This window comes from Labrus bergylta, chromosome 6 (assembly GCF_963930695.1).
Source record: "Labrus bergylta chromosome 6, fLabBer1.1, whole genome shotgun sequence".
Taxonomy (NCBI): Eukaryota; Metazoa; Chordata; class Actinopteri; order Labriformes; family Labridae; genus Labrus; species Labrus bergylta.
The window spans coordinates 17,106,674-17,134,252 of NC_089200.1; the positions used below are offsets into that span (position 1 = coordinate 17,106,674).

Genomic DNA, 27,579 nt, shown 5'->3' on the forward strand with positions numbered 1-27,579 from the left:
GGAGCAGTTTTATGGATGACCAGATGACTATGAATAATGAATGACGGGTGTGAAGTTCTATGTCAGATATAAAGCCCCGCCCCCACCAGTCTTACGGTTAGGCATGAAGAAGTAAGTGGTATCTGTAAAGGAGCCGTTTCCTGCCAAAGAGGTGGCGCGGACCTTCACGCTGTAGTTTCCAGGCTGCACAAGCGAGAGCTTGGTGCCACCTAACTTAAGGTAGGCCGGCCGGGACACACAAGTTATGTGAACCTGTGAAAAAAAGAAGAAGAAAAAAAAGAAGCCGCATGAGAGGTCATTAAAGATCAAGAACATGAAGTGATGATTTACCACTGATACATGATTCAACTTCAAAAACGTCAAACTCTGAGGGCAAAGTTCACAGATATTTCTCTCTGGACAGAGCATGTTTTTGAGAACACTCATTGCTTTGCATAAAACATCAGAATCACCAGGCATGGTCCTGACAAATCACCTACCGAGTTAGCAAAACTATTTTTAAGCTCTTATTTGGTGTTGTAGATCTGACTACATGTTTGTAAACTACAAAGGAAAGGACAATAAAAAAAAAATCAGTTGTATGTCTTCTAAATGGATTTATTTTAAAGCACAATATGTGTAACAATGCTGCATGGGTTTCAGAATGTACACCTTAGGGGACAGGATGTAACACCAGTAAAAATAAAAGATCACAATTTAAACAACACTGAAGTCTGTGAATCTTTTGCACCAGTGCATTATTTGAGGTATCACTTCTACCTTCCTCAGGATGTGAATCAATCAATATTAACCAGTATTGGAAGGTTGAATCAGAAAGAAAAGATTTATATTGCGTTTCCACAAAAAACATAAATTAGGTTTTTTGGATAAGCAGGGTGCAAGTTGTACTGTAAACATCATTTTAAATAAAGCCAGTAGACTTTGTTCACGCTGAAGGATGAGAGTGAATGGTGTGTTTTCAGTGCAGTGTAGTACACTGGAGATGTCGTTGGAGATGCCCGTCCATCTCTGCCACTGCATTCTGCTCTTCCTTCCTACCTCTGTCACTATGGTAACAGAGCTGCTACTGGCTCCTGGGGTCAGGCGGTGCAGCAATGAATAGCAATGAGAGATGAATTCTCATTTACAGCAAGTAAACAACAACAACAACAACACACTTACATTCACACAGTGCTACTGATCCTCACCAAATGCATGAAAATAATAATATGCAAACCCACTAACACACACACACACACACACACACACACACACACACACACACACACACACACACACACACACACACACACACACACACACACACACACACACACACACACACACACACACACACACACACAGTGGGAGCATTAGGAATAAATACTTCCTTTGTTCCTCTCTTTTTATAAAGACTCTAAACTGACCTCCGAGTCCCCGACCCTCCTGTAGAACACCTCGTACATGATGATGAGGCCGTTTGGTGAATTAGGTGTGTTCCATTTAATCATCACATAGGGAGGCTCAGCCGTCACTATCTCATGGGTCACAGGGCCTGGGATGTCATCTGCTTTCTCTGTGGGTACAAGACAGAAAGAAATCCACTTAGAACATCTGTATTATTTGAGCACTTACTTGAGCCTTACTTTGAGCTAAATATCTTAATGTGAAGGCTCTTATAGTTCTGTCACAACATATATAGTAACTCAGCTGCCAAAATGACTGTACAGAATATTAAAACCGTCATATGAGTGTTTTGCATAACTTTGAATTTGATTGCTGCATTCCTAACTGCTAATAAACTCTGTGTTTATGAAAGCTGTGTAGTTTTTCTTACCCTCTGGCATAGTCCTAGCACTGACATAAGTAGCCATGCTGCAGCGTTTGAAGTCCGTCGCATGGTTGCACGCCATGATCTCTATCTTATAGCTGGTGAAGTGGTGCAGGTTGGAGATGACCGTTGTCTCCTTTGAGATCACTTTCAGCTCCACCTGAGCAGAGAAGACAAAAGATCAAATTACTCGGACAGCAAGAGCCAGACAAAAGTTAAGGTTACATTCCAATCATATACATTTATAAGAGAAATGTTCTTTTGAACACAAAAAAGGCTTTGTGCAACCTGTAAACAACTAACAGTATTTACATATTCTTCTCATAGCTCCAAGTTTGAAATAACTGGCAGCAAACTATGAATACCATTTTTTTCTACAAACAGAATCCATGTTTGCAAATAAATGATGATCAAAATGTAAACATTTGAGACCTTTGATCCCTCATCTTCTTGGTCTTCATCTTCAGGGCTGGCTGTGCTGGAGTCGAATGATGGCAGACTTGCGATTGTGGTGAGGAAGAGAGAGTTTTGGGTGGCGTTCGCAACTCCAACCGAGCGCCTTCGACGAGATGGTCTGTAGAAACAACGTTAGTTAGTCTAAAGATAGAGGCATTTAGTGTGAACTACACACTGACACATGACATATGGAGGGTACTCTGAACGTAATATTAACAGAGTGAAGCAAATCTGCATGACATTTGTCTACAATACCAGCTCCTGTCATACTGGCAGAGCTACCGGCCCTCACCACTGGGTGGTGCCAATGAGCAAGTCCACTTCAGTGTCAGTGATAAGAAGTGTGAGCGCACAACAAAGGCTATGAACTTTAACTAATGAAGACAAAGAAGATCTGCAGTGCACCTCTGTGTGAGGACAGAGAGAATCAAAGCCTATAAATAAGAAAACCCTTCCTTACAAAATGATCACATTAAGTGTCCTTGAGAAGTAGTGCCCTTTACCCTGAGCCTCTTCTTCACTGTCAGGAAGTGGAGCACTGAGTAAACATTGAACCAGCACTTGTTCAGGTAGGAGGAGAAACATAACAACACTTCCTGAATCCCTTTGCGTGATGGAAAAAGAAAGCACGAGGAGTTCTCCGTGCACCTCAGTATGTGCAGCTGACCTTGGTCCATGGGTTCAAAATGCAGCTGGGGTTTGTGAGAGTTTGAGTGTTTGTGTGTGTCCAAATGGCAGTCTGCATGACTGCACCCCTGACTGGCATGAATGATAATGGGCAAAGTAATCACTCCCCTAGGGAACCAGAGGGAGAGAGTGTGGGTGTTTGTGTGGTTGTGTACGGGAGAGGGTAGGAGGCACCAGGGTCTAGACAATCAGAACCTCCCACCTTAAGCCCCCCACAGTCGTGTCCTGTAGAAAAACAAGGGTTTGCATAAACACCACACACAGTGGTGGCAGACAGGGATGGACGGGAAAGAGCTGGCACAGAGTTTAGACGCACATCTTATTGTGTAGAACAAAAGGTGAGGGATCTAGTCTGGTTAGATAGAGGGGCTTGAGGGTGACTGCTACACAGTCACAACATAAAGAAGCTCCTTTCAGTGTTTGCTTGGCTACTGTTAACACTCGTGTCTGACTACAACAAAACTTGTAGAATCACTAAGAAGTTCAAGGGGGTGAGTGATCTATCAAAACAGTGCATATCTGTTGAGAACACAGAAACATTGTAGTTAAATGATACTGGGATGTGTACCTGCTCTCAAAGACTTCATTGTGGAGGTAGTTCTCAAAGGTCTTCCGGTACTCTATCTCCTCCTGCTCTTTCTTTAGTTGGATGTCTGTCTTGGGGCAAGCGCAGCAGCCCCCCCCTGAGGTGGGCTCATCTGTGTGGTTCCACTTCTGCTCATCCTCGCTGTCCAGGTGGGTCGGCGTGCGCGACGGCACCTTCATTCCTGAGCGATAGAAATAGGTGTGAGGCAAAGTCAGACAATCAAATGTGCAGAGAGCAGCAGCTGCTTTGTTTGGCAGACTGAAGTGAGGCAGACTGTGAATACCTTGGAGACAGTAGTCGAACTTGTAGAGGTCGCTGTCCTCAGGCTGCTTACGGCAGATGACCCGGTAGTGGGTGATGTTGCCATTGGGGCTGGTAGGGGGCTTCCACTTCAGGATGATTTGAGAAGAGGAGTTTGAGGAGGAGATGGGATCCAGAGGCACAGAGGGCTCTGAGAAGGACAAAGGAAAAAAGCAAGACATTGGTCAGAGTTTCATCAGTCCTATAACACTGGACCAAAGGTGGAATTCTAACTAATGTACCATGTTGTGAAAACATGAATCAGGCCTATTTGTGAATGAATGAAAACAGGGTTGTGTAGTAATACAGTTGAACTAGTCTGAAGTTTTGCCAACTTAAATTTTATGTTATCCAGCTAGGAACTGTAGCAGCCTATCAAATAAATGCCAGTATATACAGAACAGAAGACCGTCAATGCTGCACAAACACTGAAATAATAGTGATTTTCTACAGAACACACATTAAAAGAATAGAAAAATACAAGATACTCCCACAAAGTATGTTAGAAAAATCTGTGTGTTTCCTGAAGTGGTGTAACTCACTTGTGGCGTTGGTGCGGACATAGATGATCTCACTCTTGGCGCCATGAACCTGGCGCTCGTCAGACGCAGACAGCTGGGTTTTCACCATGATGGCGTACTGAGTCCAGGGGTTCAAAGAGCGGATCAGATGCCCGGGCTCGTCTGCCTTTTTGCTTTCCGTGTTACGGGGTGGAGGGTCAACATCAGCGATCGCCCAGCTGTTAGAGCCACATGCGTCCTGTCCATCGAACTCTGTCACATTCCTGTACGGACTGCAGCACATGGATGGAAAGATTTTAGAATGAATCAATCATCAGGTTCAATTGTTAAATGAACAATGAGCAGCATCAATGGTCATTTAATAATGATAGGACTTATGCACAGGTATACTCAAAATGCTTAACATTACAATGCAAACAGCAACAAGTGACTTATTTTTCTATGTCTTTTTAATGCCTTGCTGCAAAACTTTCAGGGACAAACAAAGTTGAAGTTCAAAAAAAGGTGACATCAGATTCTAAAAAACAAAATACAACATAAAACTTCTAATAACTTTCTAATAAACTAAAGGCTGTGAGCAGCCTATGTTGGTGGTTCTGTATCAGACTGGGAGTCACTGAAGGGTTTGAGGAAGTGTTGTTTTTTTTTGTGTATGTGTGAGGCCTGAAAGAGCTGGAGGCTTCCTATCGTTTGTTTTGGTAATGCAGTAAGAAAAGTTTATTGAAATTGTAACAGGTTCAATAAAATGTATGAAAGCAGCCTCACACGCTTGACTTGAAATATGATTCCCACAAATGTTTGCAAAGGGATAAATGAAGGGCAAACAGGTTTAAGTTACTGACATACTTTCTGAGTCCAAAACAGTCTGACCAGACTTGGTAATTGTACTCCAGAGACAGAGAGTACAGGTATGAAGATATGTTGTTTATCTACATGTTGTCTTCATTCAGCTGTAAAAGACTTCTAGCAGTAAGTAGTTGGTATTGATTTAAAAGCCTTGAACCTACTTTAACTGTACCAAGATCAAAAGAAATTAGTTGGGTTTTATCCCTATATGACTGAGATTAGAAATGAAAAAGTCAAAGGTCCAAGTGTTGAGCCTTGGAGAACCTCAGAGAGAAGATTGATTGAAGCAGGTAAGAACAGGACCCATAAAAACGACTGAATCAGAATCTCTTGATTCAATAATATTCAGAGTAAAATTCTCCAGACAGATAGAGCAAGGTAAACTTTGTTTTCCTGCATGCTGTGACTTATTTCAACAGTTCTGTATGTTAATGAACTTTGATGTGTTTTTGAAAGTCAAATGAATAGACACTTACGCTTCTTTGTAGAGAACCATAAAGCCCAGCAAGTCTCTGAAGTCTAAGGGCCAAAAAGCCTCCCACCTCAACATAATCATATTCGATGAGGTTTTGATGACGGTGAAGTTCAGAAGCTTGGTCTCACCTGATGGATTAAACAGACAGTGGTCAGCACATGCTTTTGGAAAAGGGTATCATACTTGGAGAAACATAAAATCACATATATCGGGGGGAAAAAAAGTAAAGTGACACATCACATTGAGTAAGACGTCTTTTAGTGTTTTTTTATGGCTTTTTCTTACTTACCGTATTTTCCGCACTATAAGGCGCACTTAAAAGCCTTTAATTTCCTCAAAAAACGACAGTGCGCCTTATAATCCGGAGCGCCTTATATATGGATCAATTGGTTAATTGGTTGATCCATACTGGTTGTACACGGCGCTCAGCGACACTGACTCGGATAATGACGAGAGGGAGCCGGGCATGTTGGATGCCGTACTCGCAAAACTGTTCAATTCGGACACTGAAGAAGAAGAATTCGAGGGATTCGTGGACGGGGAATGAACTGAAAAAGTGAGCTTTACGTGTTATACGTAACTGAACAATGTTGAGTTATGCACTAACGTTTGAATTAGTGGTATCAGACTGTGTTTCTTTGAGTTTACAACTGAACAAGGCTGGGAGATATTGTGAATATGCACATTAACGTTTGAACAACGTTGAGTTATTGTGAATGCACAATAACAATTTCGAGAGTTACTATATTGTGAATGCACTAACGTTTGATTTAGTGGTATCAGACTGTTTCTGTTACGTGTTTACTGAATCAGGGAAAAGTTCCCCTCCACGTTTGGGAGAAGAGTGAGCAAGGCTGGGAGATATTGTTGATATGCACATTAACGTTTGAACATCGTTACCATGGGAGTGAACGGAGTTGTCAGAGCGCTTAATAAAGTTTGACTTTATCTGACTGTTTTGTTGACATTCCCTTTTTCCATCTAGTGGATGCATAACGCAACCCCAGTCAAACGTTTGACTGCAGTATCTTCTATTCTATGCGCCTTATAATCCGGTGCGCCCTTTATATGAAAACAGTTCTAAAATAGGCCATTCATTGAAGGTGCGCCTTATAATCCGGTGCGCCTTATAGTGCGGAAAATACGGTAATCTGATTTGAGTCTTCTGATGTTGAGTCTCTTCTGGTATCAGGCTTATTGTTATATTTTTCTATTAAGTTATTTTCAGTTAAAGCAGCTCCACTAAGTGTATTTGAATTAAGAAGGCAAGAGGACCTACATTCAATTGAGTAAAGTGATGTAGTGATGTAGTGAAGCAGCTGGAGGGGCTTTGTATATGTACACAGTACATTTCTTCTGAAGTTTTCTACCGTTGGAATGTTTGCAAACCTTGGTTGTCTATATAGAAACAGTATTATTTCTATATAGACATACTGGCTGCAATTATTTGTTAAAGCCCCTCTGCAGTGCATTTACTAAAAACACTGTGCATTTTGTTCCTGTGTTAACATTCAGGATGTAGTGAAGGTGAGACATCAACTCTGACCCTAAGTAGCTACAATATGTTATGTACAAACCAATGAGAAGCAGGGGAATCCTTTTTAGTAACTTGAAAATCTCCAAGTTAACTTACAGGAGGCTTGGTCCCCGTTGTTGCGCACAGCGATATCATTCTTTTGGTTGCGGTCCTTAGTTCCCGTCACCTGCTCCATCTTTTCGATTTCAGACATGCAAAGCTTGGAGTTGTAGTGGAAGAACATTCGACCATGCTGGATGGTCAGATTGTGCTTGGACCAGTCCCAGAGCTCCCGCAGGTTTTGGTTGTCCAGTGCGTAGAAGGCGTAGACACTGAGAGAGACCATGGGACGACAGAATAAATTACACACAGTAAAAAAATACTATTGATATAAATGTATAAACCAGAATCGCAGCAGGAAAAAGAAGAAAAAGAGGATTTACTCTGCCTCTAGATGCTCCCCCCTGATGATGCGCAGCTTGCGGAGGAAGGAGAGGGAGACCAGAGCGTAGGCTCTTCGAACAGTGAGGTAGCCTGTAATCTCCTCAAGCTGGCCCAAGCTAGCCTCCAGCTCAGCTGCAATGTTATCTGCAAGGATACAAACATTTAATCTGGTAGCCATGTGGACAGATAAACACGTACATTCCATTTTCCACTGATCAGACAAAGTGGTAATGGAGAGTAAAACACATAGTGAAGAAGCTGAGTGAAGGATAGAAAAGGAGACGGACATATAGTATGAGACACAGAGCCAAGACAGGAGGCCCATAGCAGGTGGTGTTGTGTAGTTTTACTCACTTCCTCCTCGAATCTTGATGATCATGTTGCCGTGGAGAACAGTGCAGCCTCTCAAAGCCTGTGCTGAAGTAACCGAGTCGATCGTCTTATTTCCAACACACAGTTTGGGACACAGGCCTGCACACGGCGAACACGTCAAGCTGCACAGAGAGAAATACACACGCAGATTAGGGCTGTCCACATCTTAATGAATGTCGTGAAGGTGTGTGTCAATGAGTTGTTTAAAGAGCTATTACAGGCCCATCAAGAGGGCGGAGAACCTTATTGATGCATATCAACACAGACAAGAACATTATATGCATTTAATCCAAATAAGATTATTGTGTGTGACACATTCCCAAGCTGCCAAACAGATGAGGCTGCAATGTGCATAAGAGCTATCAGTCGACGTCACCACATCTCTGACACTGCGGAGCAAATTGACAGGATGCCCTGAGACAGTCGCAGCGACACAGCCGAGCGAGCCTTAGGTGGTTTTGAACGGGAGAACAGAAAATACCATGAATGTTTCTGTGTGCAGATATCAGAAATGGAATGAAGCAAGATTGAATGTATGAGGCGGGAATGCTCAGTAACGTACTGGTGTGGCGTGGACAGGGACCGGAGATGACATAGCATATTGAAACAACAAGGCAGAATCTGTTGCAAGGAATTTAAACTGACATACATTCCTGCTCCGGGACTCCTTCCTGTTTGTTATATACGAGAAGCTTCTGGCCTTATATCGATTTAGGGATAATCTTAAATTCTCTCTACTGATCTGTTCTCTGAAGAAAATGATTTAAGTGTTCTTATTTCATAGCACATCCTTTATTCTACATCTCTAAACACGAAATAAAGATTTTCCAAAACAAACCGGTAGCCTAAAGTGTGATATTTACCACACACAACAACCTCTTTTACAGTGGGAAACAGTTTAAATAACAACACTAGTCAGTGCAGGGTTCTTCAAAATGATTAACACAAATGAGAGGCAATCAAGCAGATTTATAATTAAGTATCCGTATAGTTCTCTCTCTATATTTCCTAGAATGAATCCATAGGCTTTTATGAGGGAAATTAGATTAGGTAATCTCTAATTCACATCTGAGCCTTCTCTGGTTTTATTAACACTCTGGGATGGAGGAAAGAGAGCCGTCTTATCCTGTGCTTCAATTACTTCTGGCGTACATACAACACACACACGCATCAATGCACGCAGAGAGCACAATCATAGACAACAAAAACAACTCAAGTAAAACACCAGCTGCAGTTCCCAACAGGCATTCCTCTGTTTCTTCCTCTCAGCGCAATGAGTGGCATCCTCTCTCCCTGCAAACAAGTGCTTGGGCACGTAATCACATACACACACGCTCGCACATACACACACATAAACACACATACACACACATAAACACACATACACACACATAAACACACATACACACACAGCGATGAGGCCTTTGATAGTGCAGCCTTTCAGGAAATTCATTCACAAAGGGCAGGCCTTGTCTAGCAAGCAGCCGTGTGCCCACCACACAGAGACAAGAGACCTGAAGCTTCATTCACAAATGAGCACGTTTTTTTTAAGGATTTTTTTAAGCCTTCTCAAAGGAACATAATCCCTCTCTTTAATACCACCTCTAGTCTTAACATCCCTAACAGCAAAGCGGTACCTTAGACATAAACCTGGAGGCTGCTTTCAAATGGTGGTTTGCTACCTCCACAGAATAGAAGTCTTCCCCATCCTCCATATTTCTGAGAGAAGCAAGACATTTCAGTTATGCTTTTTCTCATGAGAATTAAATGTTGTAATTAAATGGATACAAAAAAAAAGTCCAACCATGGTTCGAAAACTCAAAGTGGGGGAGACAATGATATCAAAAAGCACCTTTTTTAAAGCAGCTCCTGTTCACAGGGAACAGTTAACAAAGGATGCTGTTGTTGACAGCGGCACCGGGGACCACGCAAGCTCTGCATGAACCGCTATTTGCAAGCTCACCCTGATTTAATTCTATGTTTATGCAGCTTTTATAATAATCCCCCTCTACAGGAAGCACAAACACACAACACAGTACACACAGTCTTTCTCAAATCATGCCCCTTCTTTCCTGTGCTATACCCACTATTCACCATAGTGACATGACACACTGATTCTCGGTCTTTTCTTATCCACACTCAGAGTGCCAAACAACCCATTACACACCTGACTTCTCCTAGTTTGCATCTTATCAAGCTCTTAATAATTTACACCGATCAGAGGTCAAATAATTGTTGCCCCTTGATGTCTCGTGGAAACACACTGTAATGATCTCTCTCTAGTTTATGTCTGTCTCCCACATGGAAAATCGTACGTTCAGCCTCCAAAAGTAATGCTCTAGTTGCAGTGTAGAAAGGGAGAATGTTTTGGGACGTTGTACTGAAAAACACAGACACACAGGCAGACAGGCTGGGTCCAGCGGCAGCTCTTAAAGGGACAGTGTTTATCTGTCCGGCTGAACCCAGTGACTCCAGCTCCATGGTCTGCTAGAACCATCTAGAACAGAGGCCGCAGCTGACGCTCGGGTTTGGTTTTGGGCCTCGTCCTGGCTGAACAAGACCAAGTGCACTCACGCGCACACTCACACCCTCTCACACTCAAACATGTTGTACTACTGGGCTGCCACAGAGTCCAGGAAAGATGAGCATACTGTTTAAAGTAGATTTAGGTGGTAAAAGAATGTCAGAGAGCAAAGCTACCTGTGTGAAGACACAGAAATGGTTTAGCTGCCTGTTCCGGATGATGTTGAGACTCAGGCTGTCACAATTTTCTATACTTTGATACTTGTCGATATTATGTTTTAAAAAAAAAAGATACAATACTTATTATTTTAACGATGGGAATCGCAAGAATTACATTTTTCAAAAAACTTCTGATCGCCCACAAACCTGTGTATTTAAACCGTGATAATGGTGTACAAAAATCCATGTCATAACAGAACGTAATACCAATGCTGGTATTGATTAGGTTTACCACCCACATCAAGTTATTCTTGCACCTTGATAATAAATATCAAGACTCACATTACAGATACTTACATTTGCATTTTACTACTCAAAGACACCACATGGAGGTAGGATTCTAACAGCTGGTAGTTTATATTTGCATCATAAAAAAAGTGATGCAAACCTTTGGTCCCCTCTTTCCCTACTCCAGAACATCCTGTCTTCATGTCTATATTCATTGATTTGAGTCTTTTTGTGTGTCTGTGTACAATGTACAGTTTGTGATGTCTGCCTGACTGTCTGGCTTCTGCAGACTAAGTTGCAGAGAGGATGCTTGTTCTCCATAATAAATTCTCCATAGCAGCAGAAGAGATGCACAGAGCCCCTGAAGTTCCAACTGCATCAGAATTCCAATAAAAAAACAATATAGTTATCAAAATGTGTGCACAAATACATGTTTAAGTAAGCAGACACACACACAAACACACAGAAAGGATGCCTTTCTGTCTTCTGCCTCGGGGTTTACGACTGAGATTTAAAGCAATGTTCTTTTCGGTCTAAGCACCTGATAATCCCTGCAGGCTGGCAACATGCAAGGGAAAGTCAATCTCCCTCTAACACACACACACACACACACACACACACACACACACACACACACACACACACACACACACACACACACACACACACACACACACACACACACACACACACACACACACACACACACACACACACACACACACACACACACACACACACACACACACACACACACACACACACACACCATTTCCACTCTCTTTACATGTGAGTTAAGTGTCTATTATACCTAATAGACAACCTACATGTGAATATACACCTCTCTATCTGGAGACATAGAACACACATACCTCCAACATGCACGGGGAAAAAGTAACCCGATCCAACAAGCTAATGTGGTCACAAACACATTCTCTAATGCATGAACACTTTCACAGGTAAGCACCTATTAGAAAAACACAGCAATGCACGTACGCTGGTATACCAGCAACATAAAAACACCATAAATCATTCAGCCACCTGCGGCTTCAGGCAACATCTCTAGTACACATCCTGCTTCTTATTGGAGCAAGTTCACAGAAATACAACCGCCCTCTGGGCTTATTCTGTGCTCTTATTGTCTCCCTCTACATTTACCTTCTTTTGCAAATCCAAATAATGTCATTACCTGTCTTTGTTACATAGACTAGATGTGAGTGACACCATCCATTGGTTTCTGAAGAGGACCTTTGAAGCCCAATGATGGCGGTCACCATGTTGCAAATACCGTCTCTAACTTTCTGTCGACCTCTTAACAGACATAGATATGAAGTGTAGGCTGGCCTTCAGCCTCCTAGCAAACAATTACAATGCATCCACCTACGCATAACTCTAAGCCTCAATATAATGTAAACTGATGAGTTGTTTAAAAAATTCACCCCGTACAGAGTGTCACAATAAAGACATTGGCTATTAATACCAATTTTGTTTACGCGATTAGGTTGTAAACAAGTTTATTTCTGCTGACAATATGGACATTTAAACATTGGTGTAAACTGGACTTCCTTTTGCAGCCAGCCTCAAGAAGACACCTAAGGTAGTTTTTTGCACTGCTGCATTTAATTTATTTTTCAACACCAGATGTTATACCCACACAAAGTGGTCCCATACTTGGTTAAGACTACTGGCATGGCTTAAAAACCCAAGCTAATACTTCTGTATATAACCTGGCACATTATAATGTTTTTTTTTTATTGATGCCAGCTTGTCATATTCTCACTGCAAAAATGTTTTATCCTTATTTGCCAAACATGTGCATTAGAAAAGAGTGCAAATATGCATTTGTTGCTAAATATCATCATTTAGCAACAGCTCCTTAAGCTAAATGAGGGAGCTAGTTGTGTTTCTCTACTGCCTTAGAGTACAAGTAAGAATGCTTGCATGCAGATAAAGCTTTGTGTGGAGCAGGACAAGGTGAGGCACAGGAAGTTTTTATAAGTGCGTGAGAGTGTGTGTAGGGACAAATGTCTATAGCAGAAACATTGAACCTTAAATATTATAAGTGACTTATGACCTGAGTCTTATTGGTAATAATATTTAATGCTTTCAATTCAAATGAAATAATGTGATTGGACCAGTAAACATAAACTAAACATAGTTCACTGGTCGGTTACGCCCAGCAGTCTTATGGTAGTTCACAGACTGTAAAGTTCAGCCTGCTGTAAAATCCTTTCAACAGCTAAAATAATTGTCTATTAAGAGCATAAATACCCAGGCCTGTTATTACCTTGAGCGCACCATCGAATGCTGATGCAAAAACAATCAACACTTTGGAATAATTAGCGACTTAGCTGCATGATGACACAATGTCATTTTTGTATGCAACAAGAAGTTGTGGGTTTGTTATGGCTTTGAAAAGATGCAGCTGTGTAATCACTGAGAACAGAATGGGTGTGAAAACAAGGCTGTGAAAACATCGGCGACCTATTTACAGCCAATGTTATTAGAGGACTTATTTGCATATGAAGTAATGTAGAATCATGCCTATATGAAAACGATGTGTTTGATGCTACTACTCATTCAAATACTAACTGACATCACAGTCATGATCATTAGCTTTTTCTTTGGAATGCTGCTGTGAGTCAGAAAAAAAAAAAATGACTGCAGTTTTTTTTTCTTTCGCATATATAATATTTTTGTTCCATTTGCTGGCCTTCTCTGCTTGTGATGTGTTATTTGCTAACCTGCATGTTTTAACAGCTAACAGCAAACAGAGACTCAGGTGATGTTTTGCCCTTTTTCTTTGCTCCTCTACAACATCATTTTCCTCGGCTGCTTCTCCACAGATGACAGGAGTCTTTCCATAGCGTAAAACGATTTCTGCCCCTTTGTTTGATCAACTTCCAAACACCATAATCCCCTGTGTGCAAATGTGATTCAGCGAGTTGAGTGACTACTTTTTGTACTGCAGTCACAACAGGACGGTTTGTTATGTGTGACAGTCACGTCCCCGATAATGTAGAGATGACCCTCATCAACAACAGGGCAGTGTTTATTGTGGCATTAAATGTTTGTGTGTGTGTGTTTGAGTGTGTGTGTGTGTGTGTCTCATGGACATACGTAGTAGAGTTGATGGTGGTGTATCCAGAAGGACACTCTGGAATACAGGCCCCGTTGTGGATGACGTATTCGTAGCAACCCGTCTCCCGGTCCTGGTTGAACTTCTTGGTCTGCTTACACTGGTTGTGGAGCTCCTACATAAAAAAAAAAAAAAAACCACAAAAAAACAACGAACACACATATTAAACACATTCAACATTTTAAAAGTCTATATTTCAGCTCAATATTACACCAGTTAGCCTTAAGATTTCAGTGATTACCAACCTGGCAGAAGGAGAAGCTGACACAGCGCCAACCCCTGAAGACGTAGTATCCAGGAGGACACTTCTCTACGCAGGTGTTCATATGCTGGAGGTTCCTGCAGGCCACGCAGCTACTTGCGTTACCAGGCTCAGAACAGCCGCCCAGGCACTGGTCATGGCAGCACCTACCCTTAAGGCTACATGCACCATGCTTACAGTTGTCCAAGCACACTGAGAAAAGGCAGAAGAGGAGGGGAAAAAAAGCAAAGAGATGGTCAATATAAATTTTGATACATGTTTTATTTTGCCCCCCATTTGCCATTATGACTGTATTTGCAACTAATCCTGATTTATATGGCATCTAGAGACACATGGGAGACCAGTGGGACTTATCCAGAGGCAAAGTAACAAAATCACAAATAAAAGCTGCATTGGGTCTCTGTTGGTCTCATTCACTCTGCCGAGCAGCTAAAGGCCCTGACACAGCAGGCAGACCGCAAAGAACTAATAGCGATGAAGACCAACTTTTGTCTTGGCCAAAAAGTTGCACTTGAACACACAGCAAAGACTACAGCCGACAGCCAACCACCACCTACGTCCTGGCCATGCGTGAGAGGAAATAACTCACCATGCCAGCAGGCGGCGATAGTCCATTGTTATGATATGAGAAGACCATTTTCACATAGCGGTTTATTACCACTCTTAATATAGGTACTTCTAATCGAGAATAATTCCTGATAAAATATTGAAAATGGCACTGGCATTTCCTGAACCTATGTCAAGAGCTGGAGTTACATGAAACACCTGAACAGCCAATCAGAGTGATTCCTCCGACCGACGGCAATTCAACATGTCGAATCGGAACATGGCTGTATGAGCTACACACAGGTGTTCTTGGTAAGATCTTAATGTACACACGTAATCAAAGAATAAATGAAAATACACTGCCATCGTAGGGGATACAAGCCTATTATTTGACCCTCACTATTTTACACAAACACACATGATTAGACAAAAACTAATTAACACACAATCAAACCCCCTCCAGCTCTACAGCTGTGATTTGCATGCAAAGATGCAATTGGAGGACTACTGATTGCTTCACCTAGCATCCACCAGGGAGTCAGTGTCCACAATTCAAGGCTGATGGCCAACCGCAGCCGTCTGCAGCGCCATGGAAACAACCTTAATTGCTAATAGGGTGGACATTATATGTCACTGGCTCATGTCAGGATTCATTTGACCCTTAAAAGGAAACAGCATTCGGTGAAAGCAGCCGAGTGTCAATCGTGATTGGATTAGCAGACAGGTTTGACCAGTGCCCTGTAATGATCTAATAAACCAGCTGTTACTGCCTTGTCCGAGGCGAATTGAGACTCATTAGATCTAAGCCCCTATAAGGGGTTGGTAAGAGTTTACTGATGCTGGAGGTTTCGTTTTTAGTCTAGCATCCACTTAGGAGGGTAAAACATCTGCCACTGAAAAAAAGGCAGGTAAAACGAGCAAACTTCAAGATTAGGAAGCCGTTTGTATCTTTAGTAAACAACGTACGCTTCTTGTGCTGGCTGGACTCTTGATTTCAATAAAGGCAATAAAAAATCTGAAATTTCACAGTTAATTTTTACTTTTTATTTCTTGAATTAATTGGAGAAACCAGGAATATATCTAGCCTGTCCACGACCCTGTGTATAAATCACAGTCTCTCCCCGTGTTTCTCACTATACTGTCAACTCTGGTATCATGGGCTAACTGAATCAAAGAGTATCATTGCAAGAAGCAGATGAAGGTTAATTTCAAGCTCCAAATATCTAAAGGATAATTTGATACTCTATACCACTTAGGTTAACATTTACTTTATCAAAAAAAGAAAGATTCCACACTATATACTGTATTTGGATGTACTCCCATGATATTCAAGTTATCCTTAATATAAATAAACTCAAATAACAAAGTTTTTGTTGTCGTCATTGTTCCCTAGCAGTTACAAAAAATGGAAGAAAGAAGGTTTAGTGAGGTACACTATTAGCTTAAAAGTGCAATGGGGGCACTGTATGCCAGCCTTCTGTGGATGCCCCCTCCGTGAGGACATCACATGAGCTCTCACTGCCATGAATACAGCTAGGACCCCTTCACAGGAGGGTTGCCCATTGTTTTGCCTGGGTCAAAAGCAGAGAGGACAGATGGGGTTGTAGCAGGGGGAGTGGAGGGTTGCAATAACAAGGCCGTAGAAGAGAACAATGAAGTAAGGGACAGGGGTTCAAAGCCACAGAGGAGGAGGATGATGACTGACGGAGAAAAACATTATCTCACACCTTCTGGGGTAGTTCATGTAGGGGTCTTCATGATATATTTTCTAAACTATATGCTTGTAAACCCAATGCTGCACACAGTCATCTCTGACCCAGAGAGAAAAATGCATAGCTCCTCTCCAGCCCTCCCCCTCTCATCTGTCTGCTGTGTGTGTGTGTGTGTGTGTGTGTGTGTGTGTGTGTGTGTGTGTGTGTGTGTGTGTGTGTGTGTGTGTGTGTGTGTGTACATGCTGTGACCACAGCATCACAGAACAGCGCAGACACAGCTTTGGCAGATCCAGCTCCGGGGATCCATGCCGGATTTTAGCTCCAGCCCCAGATCCACCCTCAGCTTCAGCCAATGTGTTAGCTGACTGGGGGAGGCAGCCATTCAATGGCCTCTTCCATGTCGGGGAGGAGAGACGCTCACTGTTAACCCTGGCCTTGCTGGGGCAGACAGGGGGCAGACGCAGCCAAGTAGCCAGCATGCCAGGGGAGTTGAATCTGCTGCTGCTGCTTTGGGTGAATTAGGCGAGCTTAAGACTAGAGCTCAGTAGAAGAAAAAGATAGCTGGAGCCTCTAAAGCAGCTAACATAATGTACAGTAATATAATAAATCAATGCACTACATTGGTGTTTTGTCCTCTTTTTCAGGCATTTTCTTTATTAATGCAATGTTTGTTCCACTTTTTTTCTCTTTTGTTTCTGTCGGATCCAAGTATAGAGGAGTCCTACTGGAGCATAACAACATTAGTGCATCAGCGCTATTCCCCATTCTTCTCACACACCAGAGCTACGCTACACGGACGAGCTAGCTGCTATGCCAAACATACTCCAGTCAGCTCACTCATTCATTCATCTCCTCCTCCACTGCCCTCCTCTCTATCCCTCCTATCTGCCACAGCCTCACCCTGCACCACTATCTCTCCCTCTATCTGCCTGCCTGCCTTTCTAGGCCACTCTGCCCCTCCCACTTTCATTCATACAACGCCTTGTTTTGTTTTTATGCCGACTGGATTGGGGGGGGGGGGGTTGGTAGTGAGGAGTAGGAGGAGCACGCGGTAGCATCCTGGAGAGCTTATCTCTCATTAAGCTAAACACACACGTAAACCTCACTATGTCATTCAATAATTTGCTCGGCACTTCCCTACACACACACACACACACAAAAAAACACACACACACACAGAGTTCTATTAAGGGTTTTTAAAATGCAGAGCCTGATCAAAGGTGTGTTGTGTTTACCTTTCATTTGGCCATGGCAGTAAAGAACCCTGGCTGCTCTGTCCCCGGGGAAGGAATATGGGAGAAGCCGGGCAGCCAATAGCGTGCAGCCACACATGGCAATACTTCCTGCTCTTAACACATAAAAACCTTAAAACCGCCCCTTTAATTGCCAATGTTGTCTACAGGCCGGGAACAATAACAAACACGTTTTTACCCCAGAGCCATTTACTCAGGAGAACACATGCACACACACGATCCTCCAACCCTCTTAGAGACACACACACACACACACACACACACACACACACACACACACACACACACACACACACACACACACACACACACACACACACACACACACACACACACACACACACACACACACACACACACACACACACACACACACACACACACACACACACACACACACACACACACACACACACAGCTGCTGGATTCACATTTACTATATTTGGCCACAGTGGGAGTCCTAAGCTTCAAAAGCTTTGCTATAAATGCTTAGAGTGATCTGATGTAAGACATTCACCCTGAGAGAGTAGAGGAGAGAGACAGAGGGAGGGGAAGGAGTGTAAACAAAAACAGACTGATTACTTGGACGCAGGGGGCAATACTGCCATCAGAAACATCAACATACATACATAAATATGAGACAGCGCACACTTACACCAATACAAACACAGTAAGGCAAAAAGGTGGGGCAACAAGGTGAGCTGAGAGAGGGTTGGGTAACAGATGGTTGAAAAAAAAGAGTGAGGTAAAAGACAATTTAAACAATTTTCTACACATGCTTAAGGTTAACATTAAGTTGGCTATTAGTTCTCATTGGATAGATTATCTTCACTTAATACATCATTACCAAACCAAGATCATGTATGTACAGCACTGAATTGACCCATCCCATTATAATAACCCCTGACCCATTCTACATTGTTTGTATTGGCAAGAGGTAAATGTAGTAGATAGAGAGTTGAAATGAGCAAATAAAGTGGGATTAAATACAGTGTCATTTGATGTCACAATAATGAGTGAAATGTGTCCCTTTTAATGTGCCAAAGTAAAAACCTCACTGGTAAATCCAGAAAGTTTCCAGACTTTTTTTTTTTTAAATCAGCTGTCATTTCTGAGTCTTTCTGTTGACCTTCTGAAGGTGTATCTCTGCATCCTTATGACACAAAATACTGTATATTGTCCACTATATCTTTATCATATTTCTTCTAGAGCCTCCACATGTTATTGTTAAGGTAATAGTTTGGCCAGATAGGCAGGATGTCCCATGTCATGAAAGCAAAAAACTCTAATAAGCTCTTGGGATCACTTTCAATGAATGAAGTAAATACAGAGATAACAGCCAGGAATAACATTCTGAAAGAGGAGTGTCACCACATCTCCTCCCATTATATCATCTCTATTTATATAATCCTGTAAGGCTGTCACCAAGACAATGATGGTCATGACACTGTGTGGCGTCAATTTACAGAGTGTGTATGACTCACACACTGTTAACTGAATCCAAAACAGTAAATGTTTGGAGAAGACGTATATGTATCTCAGTGTCGAATGGAGACAAGTGTTTTAGCAGGGACTGATCTTAACAAAAAAAACCCCCCACTAATAATCGCTCAGGAATGAGATTGGGGGGGACCCCAGATCTGACCACAGATTAGTGCTTGTTTTAAACTATTTGTGTCTGTCTCCAATTGGCCTAAATAACCTCGACTGAATTACGTTACTGATGACTTGATTCGGCTAAAAACAGAACAGGTCTCGTCTCACTCACGCATGAACAAACAGTGCAACAGTCTCTTTATAGTGTTGTTCCTTTTAAGCGCCGGCTCACTTCAAGCTGGCAAACCTCCCTCACCTGAACAATCGCTGACCTTCCCTTTAAAGGCTGGTCATGGACAATGGGAAATTTATGAACAGATGGCAAAAGATTGTGGATGACCAACTCGTGTTGCTCATTTCAGTTTTGTTTAAAAGGTTTTATATGTCAATAATTATATCATAATTAATCAAACACTTCTCTCTTCGTCACACACATGCAGATGATCTCACATATCATCTTCCACATATCTGCACACTTGCCTCAACATGTCTACTTTTCCCTTACACAAACAAAAGCATTCTGTCATTCTCCTTATATTAGTTATTAGTAACTAGGCTGTGCACATTCTAGTATCAAATCTATCTCACCTCTCAGAACCATCAATATGACAACTGTATTTTACAAAGGACTTTACACCGACTAGGAGCTAGGTGTAAAATTGAAGTTATAACTTGTGCCTATGTTGGAACTATCTCAGCAGTTGGGACACCTAAAATGTAAGTAGAGCGTATACTCCAATGTAAGTTAGAAGTTGCGTTCAAACTAGGTTATGTTTGAACTTACAGCTGGTGCAACCCGGTGCTGGGTATTTTAGAGTGCCATATATTAAATCTGTCCATGGTTAAAAAAGCCCACATGCCGTGTATGACCTGTGCAACAGCTTCCACCATACTCCCCAAGGGGACAGTAGGTTACCACATTGCACTTCAGCTGCAACTGTCTTCACTGCCATCACAGTCGCATGAAACCAGCAAAATCTAGATTCCAAAACATCTGAGTTCCTGTCTGCTGCAGCCCCGTCCGGTCATGTCTGTCCAAATAAAGTGTCAAAAAAAACATTATTTTTATGTAGCTTAGCTCTCTGTTGACAGCTGCTTCTTTCGATGAATATTCAGTGCCGGGTCACAGAGAGAGCAGTGACTTATAAACATACAAGAATCTACACAGACATGCAGACTAACAAAATAAAAGCCTGAATCGGACTTAATGAGCATGGTTTTCCTCCCTCCTTTTGTCTGGCTGTTCATTGATTTCCTTGTCTGTGTCTTCCTGTGTGCCGGCTGGCCCTGCTGGCCCATCTTGTTACCATGGAGATGAGTCCAGACAGAGGCTGTCTGCAGTAATTAGCCGCATGCTCCCAACAGGCATTTTCTTAGATTCTCCTTTAGTCATCATTGTGTCTTTATAACATAAAGCAACACTCTCTCCATCTCTCTTTGCTTTTAAGCCTTGCACTCTACCCGCCTCCCTCTGACTTATTCCCCTCTGTTGTCTCCCCCTCCTCTACTCTTTACCTTCAACTGATCCCCCCCCCCGCCCCCCCCCCCCTCCTCTCTCTCCACCTGTCCCACCCAGTCATGGTGTCCAGCCCCAGGTGAGAAATCTGCTTCTCAAGCCACTATATCTCATTACAGATGCTGAAGTGGGAGCTACAATCAATAAGTCCCCACTGATGGTCCTTCTCGCCACTCCCTTATTCTTTTCTCCTCCGACAAATCTTTCCTTACCCCCCCTCTCATACGTCCCTCCTTGCTCACTGCCACATTTGCACCAGCATCCCTCCCTCTTCAGCCCCTCCACCGCCAAATCCTTCTTTTCTCCCCTCCTTTGCACCATTGCGTCTTTAATTCTGTCACACTGCCACCAGCCACAGCATTTGCTGCTGGCTGCACTTTTCATGACATCTAGACGCAAAAATGACACACACACACACACACACACACACACACACACACATACACAGCTGCAGTCAACAGACATTATCTGTCTCCTTTTCTCTGTCACACACAGAAATAAAAAGCCAAATGTAGATAAAACAGCCGTAGATAAAACTGAGATCAACGCATAGTCACACACACACACACACACACACACACACACACACACACACACACACACACACACACACACACACACACACACACACACACACACACACACACACACACACACACACACACACACACACACACACACACACACACACACACACACACACACACACACACACACACACACACACACAGAGAGTCCAGCACGTTTTGCTGACTAAACGTTTCAGTGACAGTGGGAAGGTGATGGAGAGAGGCAGAGGGTGAGCATCCATCTAAAAGCAAGACACCTGCATCACCTGCATCATGATTTCCCTTCACATCATCACCAACGAGGATCACTCATACCCACGCACGCACCAACAACCAACAACAGTGCAGGGAGGAGTCTCTTTGAAGTAGTTGCGGACTAGATTGTTTGATGGAGAGGCATGATGCTTTGCTGGACCAATAAAAAACTACCCGTGTGAAAATAAATGAAAAGAATATGTTTGGACACTTGGCCAATGAAACCATCATTTAGTTCCAACTTTTACAACTGCAAAGAGGAAATTAAATGCCTGAATCATCAAATAACTCTTTGACACTATTTTCAATGTCTGCAGCATGAACGTAATATACAGCCACGAGAAACACCCACAGCCACAAAGAGCTGCAGACAGGGATTTGACATCTTCAACTGTGGTCTCCTGAGTGCAGTTTTATGGATTGTGTTTGTGTGTACATAAATACCCCCTTCATCGCGGTAATTTAATCAGCGGGGTGAGTGGCAGTCCAGTCATGACTTAGGTGTTTTTAAACCTTCCCTTTCAGCCTCACTGGCACATTATCTCCTCACGGGAAGAGAGATGGTGAGACAGGAAAAATCTCCATCAATGCACTTGCACCGTCTTCATTTGGCACAGAAAGAATCATTTTCTTTCTCTCTTGTTTTCTTACTCCATCTTTTTTTCCCCCTTCCCCTGCTTCTGGTTTCCCTTGACTCTTTCCTGGATTTCTTATGTTTCAGGGGCTTTGAGTTCACGTCGCCACTGCGACTGAGAGAAGGACTACTCAGGCAACACTTTAACCTGGGTGTGTCGCTACATCATGTGTTCACTTGGATTTGTTTTTAAAAAGACAAAGATAAAGGATATTCTTTTGGGGAAAAAATAGGACAGCTTCACTAATTGAGAATAGCCATCAGATATTTAATCCATTAAAAAAAGAAACATAATGAAAGGATGGATCGATTTGAATATCATCCTAAAAAATGTTCCCCTACAAGGAGTTTCTTTTTATTTTTAGAGTTTTGGCCATTGTTTTTTTATTGGATGGGACAGCTAAAGAGGGACAGGAAATGTTGGGAGGAGAATAGATGCAGCAAAGGGCCAAGGTCGGAGGATTTGAACCCAGGGCCGCTACAACAAGGACTATAGCCTCTGTACATGGGCTATCCAGCGCCCCTTCTTTTCATTTTTACTCTAAACAAAACTGTCACATAGATGAAAGAGCAAGCTACACAGATGCACAGGGACAGACGAAGCTGTAGCCACACGTCTGACTCTTCGGATAGGAGATGTCATTGTTGTTCAGGTAAAGAATGGAGAGAACAAACAAAATCCAAATCAAGAAACTTTAGAAGATAAAACCGGGCAAATAAAGACAGAAAGTGTAAAGTGTTACCCTCCTCGATACACAAGCTCTTTGCTCCTGTGTTTGTGCAGGCCAGCTGCACTGAGCTTCGGGCACAGTGTGGAGGCCAGGGAGGGATGGCTGCAGTGCAGATGCTAGCTGCCCTATTTCATATTCAAAGCATAGCACGAAGCAGAGCTACGGTACACAGGCAGGCACACACAAACACTCATATGCGCACACACGCACATTCATGGTCACAGAGCGCAGAGGGGGGAAAAAAACCTGACCATAAAACTTTCCTACAAATGATTGGATATTAAGAGGAAAAATTCAGATGGCAACAAAATGTTTTTTCTACAGAGAAAAAGAAGGAACAAATACCATATGTTGAATTCAATTCGAAATATTCTATCTGAACCTTTCTGTTCCTAGTTACAAAAAAAAGCTATTTAACGTTTGGCCAGATGTCATTTTTTGTGCCTGCACTGTCATTTCTATCAGACCTGTCTTAGCCCTCACTCCCACCTCCTCCCTCCATTCATATCCACCAAGGTCTCAGGAAGGCTTTCTACTCTGGAAGGAAGGAGGGAAACTCTCCATCATGACCAGGAGAAACAGGCATGTCACAAAAGGTCACAAACACATGTTTCCTTAATCGCATGTCCAAAAAAACACTCAAAAACAAAAATACAGTAACCAGGTCACATGTTGCAGACACGTGAAGCTTGAGTATCTTTCTTTTCTTCTAGGACAAGTGACCCACCCTTCCTACCTCTCAACCTCTGACCCTTAGACTTGATAACAACAAAGGTGTTGTTACTATTTCCTGTTGGAATTATATAATACAGAATATAGGATATGTAAAGCTCTGGACATCACAAATGTATTGTCGAACAAATTGGCATACGTTTCAACAGCAAGAATATTATGAAAGATACTTGGATCAAAAAATCTAAAACATGGAGGATAATATAGAGTCTTTTTTTTTTTTTTTTTTTTTACTGATTTGAGCTCTAATCATCTTCATCTCAAGCTGAAAAAAGCCTTCGTTTGACCCTGCTGAGAGCTGTCTTTCCATTGGCAGAGTGAGTGGCCAAAACAGGCAAGAAGATCTGCCAGGGGTCTCCTGAGCCAGTGTGCAGGGACTGATCATGGAGAGTGTTAGTCATACGCAAAACAGTGTAAAGTCAGACTCAGGCTCAATTTGGGTCAAAGGAATTTCTGGGGGAACATTTGGCGATCTCTTTGCTCCTGTTTGGTCCTCTTTTTAGTTCATCCATCAATCTGAACCTATCCCTTTTTACATTTGTCCTGCACTATAACCAAAACTGGGTTCGGCTGATTCTAGGGAGAACAGGTCTTAAAGTCTATGAATCAAAGAGAGCCCTGTGAGATGTCCTTCATAATGTACATTTCCAAACTGACTCATTTTTTATAGGAATAAAAGTCATGTTTTAAAGGAGTTGGTGTGATTCAATCAATCATTACAACACCTCTCATCAATATGAGAGGGAAAGGTAAATGTGTGATCAGCTACTTGAAAAGTACTGGTTTCTTTTATGTTTCCTCCAAACTGAGTTAGAGAGACACCAGAAAAAAAAAAAAAAAAACTTAATTATCATCTTGGCTATCACATAATTAAAATCTTAGTTCCAATAACTGCCAGACCAAAGAGATTTGCCATGAGCTCACACTATTAACTGCCGAGCATGTATACGTACATGAGTCCCCTTTATGGGTCAATGTTAGAAATGGATGCTTAGACTAATGTTTGGCCCAAATGATACATGTAGCAGCAGTTATGAGGAGCTATGTGAGTCGTAAACAGATGCTTCCAACACCCTGGTCATATAGTGTGTCCTGACACGTCTACAATGGAGATGGGAGGGGGGCAAATGCAGCTAGGACAGATGTAGTATGTGACAACACGAGCCCGACTAAACATATCGCTACAGATACACAAGTGCAGTGAGCAGGGGATGGAGGGATGGGGCCGGGCAGAAGGGTGAGCCTGAAAAAGGGAGGGAAGAAGCTGAAAGGAAGAGCCACAGGAAAAAGGCTCCACACGAAGGATGATACATGAGCAGAAAAAACAATGTTAAGGTGCAGCCACATAGCCCAAAGGAGGGGAGAAGTTTGCAAAAATAAAACAGAAAAATTCAGACAGCATGTTCTGTATACGACTGTCCAGGGTAAAGAGCTCTCCATTCTTGTCTCCCTATCCCTCACTTACTCACTCTGATCAGTTTGCTTGACAAACACCCCTCCCCCCCAGGCTTGTTTTTCTCTCTTGGTACAGGAATTTGTGGGGCGTCTCCTCAAAAACAAGATTAAACAGTGGACACATCAGTTACCTAAGAAGGGCCATTAAGGAGAGGAGCAACCATTCAGGATCCCTTACACTAACATTTTTATTTGTGTATAGTATTCCTCGACAGTGAGACTTAAGTAGCCACTTAACAGCTTTTAAATAAAAAGTAGAATTAAATTTATCAAACCGTAATCCTTACTTAGATATTATAAGGATGTTAAACTGATACGCTTTGATAAGAAACATCCTTTTAATGCCTTACATGTTTGATGTATGTGTTTTTCAGGTTGAATTTTCCCATCAGCACACAGATCACCACATGTGAAAATCAAGACTTAACTGTACAGCAGTGTTGTATCTCTTTTTAGTTGTTCTAACTGGATATCAGCGCCAACCACCATTTCTCACTTTTCTGTCTCTCACGGCATGCTTCTGTCTGCCGAAGCTGCAAAGTGTGAGACTGTGAGTAAGAAGGAGGAGCTGCTTCTTCACTGTGAGGCCCAGAGGATGCAAGAAAAGAGAGCCTCTGATCATGCACAACATTTTATTTTATTGTGTAAAAGAGTTCACATCAGAAGCAGAGAAGGCGTCTAGGCCTGTTGAGAAACTCCATCCTGTCTAAATTAAGTTTTTCAAAAATAAGAGGAAAGATACAGACTAAGTAACTGGGTTATATTTCAGAATCCAAAAAATTGAAATAATCTCAATCAAAATGAAACAAACACCTCGATAGTTGGTCGTAGTATCACAAGTTCTCTGCAGATTCCTGATGCCATACACAAGCACTCTTTAGATCTCATGATAACTAAATCTGCTGCTTTACTCATTTCAAACCAAACAACTCCAAGAATAAAGATCAGATAAACTAAAAATATGAACCATAAAATCTCTTCAATTTGGAATAACATGTTTTCTCTCAGATTTACTCTTCTACAGGGCCGTTGGGGCTAAACCAGCTATAATCGACCTGATCTTACATTCTTTAGGGCATAATCAAAATGTGATACAATAATTATAGCAAACAGGCTAATAAAAGGAAAAAATATAGCTCAAAGTCTTTTTTTACAAATTAACCCCATCCGGCCTCTGGCAGGGGACACCAGTGGATGAAGCCCTGTTTTATCTGCTTTACCTTCACTCACTACTGTGTTGGTTTGGCGATTGGACAAAATGTGGATACTGGAGGCAGAAATGAGAAAGAACTGTGTCCTCAGCCAGCCTCAGGCACACGGCCTCCTCTTTAAAAGGTCTTACTGAAAAAGAACCCCCCTGGCTGAGGGATTAAAACAGCGGGGATGACTGCTGGAGGAAAACGACCAACCACAAGAGAGTACCTGTTTGTAGCATGTGGCTGTATGTGTGCTCGCCTGTATGCACATACATAATGCATGTTAGTGGAGTATTAGGACAAAGGAATAAGGAGAGCAGCACATACATGAGAGAGAAAAAAAAAGGGTGTCAGGGGACTAAAAAGCCCTGCCTATCCTTGGGGGCGCAGGTGTTGTCGACTGAGACCCCCCCCCCCCCCCCCACTCCAGCAGAGGGGCAGCCTGGGTGAGTGGCACATGAAGTCTTTCACTGAAACACAGCAGCCAGATGTAAAGAGAGCTACATAAAGAAGTACTACATGTGCCTTATGAAAAGCTTTAAAAATATCACATTTTCTGTAATATAATTTTTTTTTCTTATCTCAGTTGCAGTGCGCTGTTGAATGAGAGTTAAAGTCAGAGTGCCCTCATGTCAAATTGTGTTTAACCTTGTGAAGCTTATAGAAGCTACATTCAGCATCATATCTGCAAAACAACCAAGAAGAAACCTGTGGTTACTGTTTGAGGGGGGCAACCCAAATCAAAAGCACAAATATATGTGGCCCTAATGGTACACTGAGCTTTCTGCCTTCTTGTATTTTGTCTACTTTTATATTCAGAGTATTCTTAAATGGAAGGTTATTGCTTCACCATCCTTTCTTTTGGTGTGGAAAGAGATGGACATTAACCAACCATACAGACGTATGGCATGCAAGCCAGCAAGCTAGCTTTTTGCTTTCGCTAAAGTATTGTTAAGAACGTAAACGTTGTTGTGAGTCCTTCAAAATTGAAAACTGAAAT

At 42.2% G+C, this 27,579-nt stretch overlaps 1 protein-coding gene across 1 annotated transcript in view; it reads right to left on the reverse strand.

Annotated features, from left to right (window-relative positions):
* insrb (insulin receptor b) overlaps positions 1-27,579 on the reverse strand; it is an 80,063-nt gene that overhangs the window by 11,689 nt on the left and 40,795 nt on the right. The window contains exons 3-15 of the mRNA XM_065955874.1: positions 14,368-14,576; positions 14,104-14,237; positions 7,996-8,135; positions 7,641-7,785; positions 7,315-7,529; positions 5,683-5,809; positions 4,382-4,632; positions 3,823-3,990; positions 3,522-3,720; positions 2,243-2,384; positions 1,817-1,970; positions 1,407-1,555; positions 96-252 (exon numbers count right to left, since the gene is read on the reverse strand). Of these exons, the coding sequence (XP_065811946.1) occupies positions 96-252; positions 1,407-1,555; positions 1,817-1,970; positions 2,243-2,384; positions 3,522-3,720; positions 3,823-3,990; positions 4,382-4,632; positions 5,683-5,809; positions 7,315-7,529; positions 7,641-7,785; positions 7,996-8,135; positions 14,104-14,237; positions 14,368-14,576 (2,190 nt within the window). The remainder of the gene's footprint in view (positions 1-95; positions 253-1,406; positions 1,556-1,816; positions 1,971-2,242; positions 2,385-3,521; positions 3,721-3,822; positions 3,991-4,381; positions 4,633-5,682; positions 5,810-7,314; positions 7,530-7,640; positions 7,786-7,995; positions 8,136-14,103; positions 14,238-14,367; positions 14,577-27,579) is intronic.